Source organism: Aplysia californica, unplaced genomic scaffold, assembly GCF_000002075.1.
Source record: "Aplysia californica isolate F4 #8 unplaced genomic scaffold, AplCal3.0 scaffold00846, whole genome shotgun sequence".
Classification (NCBI taxonomy): Eukaryota; Metazoa; Mollusca; class Gastropoda; order Aplysiida; family Aplysiidae; genus Aplysia; species Aplysia californica.
Window position 1 is genome coordinate 29,940 of NW_004798116.1, and position 1,551 is coordinate 31,490.

The 1,551-nt window shown below is 36.4% G+C and overlaps 1 protein-coding gene across 1 annotated transcript in view; it reads left to right on the forward strand.

Annotated features, from left to right (window-relative positions):
• Nucleotides 1–1,551, forward strand: part of LOC101856220 — a gene marked incomplete in the record, with an annotated part of 15,234 nt that overhangs the window by 2,611 nt on the left and 11,072 nt on the right. The window contains 1 exon segment of the mRNA XM_013088969.2: nucleotides 1–146. This exon segment is cut by the window's left edge and continues 1 nt beyond it. Coding sequence (XP_012944423.1) covers nucleotides 1–146 — 146 coding nt within the window.

The window sequence follows — 1,551 nt, forward strand, 5'->3', positions numbered from 1 at the left end:
ACCAGCCCCGCGGCGTCCTGTGACTACCAGGGTATAGCAGCCGCCACCTTCGCCTCCTCCACCTACTGCAATGGCGTCATTTTCGGCGGAAAGCTGCTCATCCCCGACATCTGTGGAACCTACCTGGATCAACTGAACAAGTTTGGGTAAAATAGTAATAATAATAATAATAATTATCATCATCATCGTCATCATCATCATTTATCAACATCAACATCATCATCATGAACATCATTATCATCATCATCATCATCTTCATCATCATCTTCATCATCGTCATCTTCATCATCATCATCATCATCTTTTATCAACATCATCATCATCATCATCATCATCATCATCATCATCTTCATCACATCTTCATCATCATCATCATCATCATCATCATCATCATCATCATCATCATCATCATCTTCATCATCATCATCATCATCATCATCATCATCATTTCTATAGCGCCCACTCCCGTGTGAACACAGCCCTAGGCGCCTTACATAAGGAGTTTTGATGTCTGTTTTCCCACAATTTGTACTTACTTTACTTTACTTTTACACAATTTGTAGGTACAGTAAAGGCACAATTATTGTTCTGGGGTTCGCTAACTTGTTAATTGATAGAGTGACGTAATAAATTGAAGTCATGAAAGTATTAGACTAAATTCGTATTATTGTGATATAATATTATGAAGGTATGTTGAGATAATAAATGAATATTATTGATTAAGAGTCAGGAAGATCAAGAGATCTGTTAATAATAATATACCGACATATTGTTCTTGATGCAATTGCTCGTGGACACACGAGGTATTTTAAATATTCGATTATATGTGAGGCATCGTGGTGAAATCAGGCGCTCGTCAAAATAATAAAATCGAAGAAAAAGACGTTTTTCCACCAATTTGGCAACTTTATTGAAATTTTGTTTTTTGGCTAAACACCTTTTATGCTCATATGAAAACACACTTCCACATGAATTTTACAGAAAAACTTTGTTTAAATTCACAAAATGTGTAGTTTTCAGTTTTCAAGGACTCTCAAGCTATTGAAGTTATCAAACTTTGGCGGCCATCTTCTCATTAATTCAGCCACTGAAACCAGGCTACCCCGCATTCTTCAATCGCAAATATTTGGACCTCTATTCAAACAAGATGGATATTTTTTTCATTGAAAGCAAGGCAAATGAACTCGCTTTCAGACGCTACCAATAACTCCACTTGGTCAAAAATTGACGAGCGTCTGATTCCACGGCTTTGTGACACATATAAATCAATAGATATGTGGGGTAATATACATATAGTTAAGTCATTGTATAGAAAGATACATTGGTTAGTAGAAAGAAATACAGGTTTATCGTTGTTGTTGTTGTTGTTGTTGTTGTTGTTGTTAGCGATCCAGTAGCATCTGAGCGTTAACTCTTCTGCATGATGCCATTCGGTAATAGTTGCATGTCTGTTCTAATTGTTGTCTTGTCTTGAGGAGTAGAGGCAATTACATGTGTGGGGTAGCTTGGGAAGAAAACATCCCCTTAAATCAGTTAATTTTCTACAGAAGA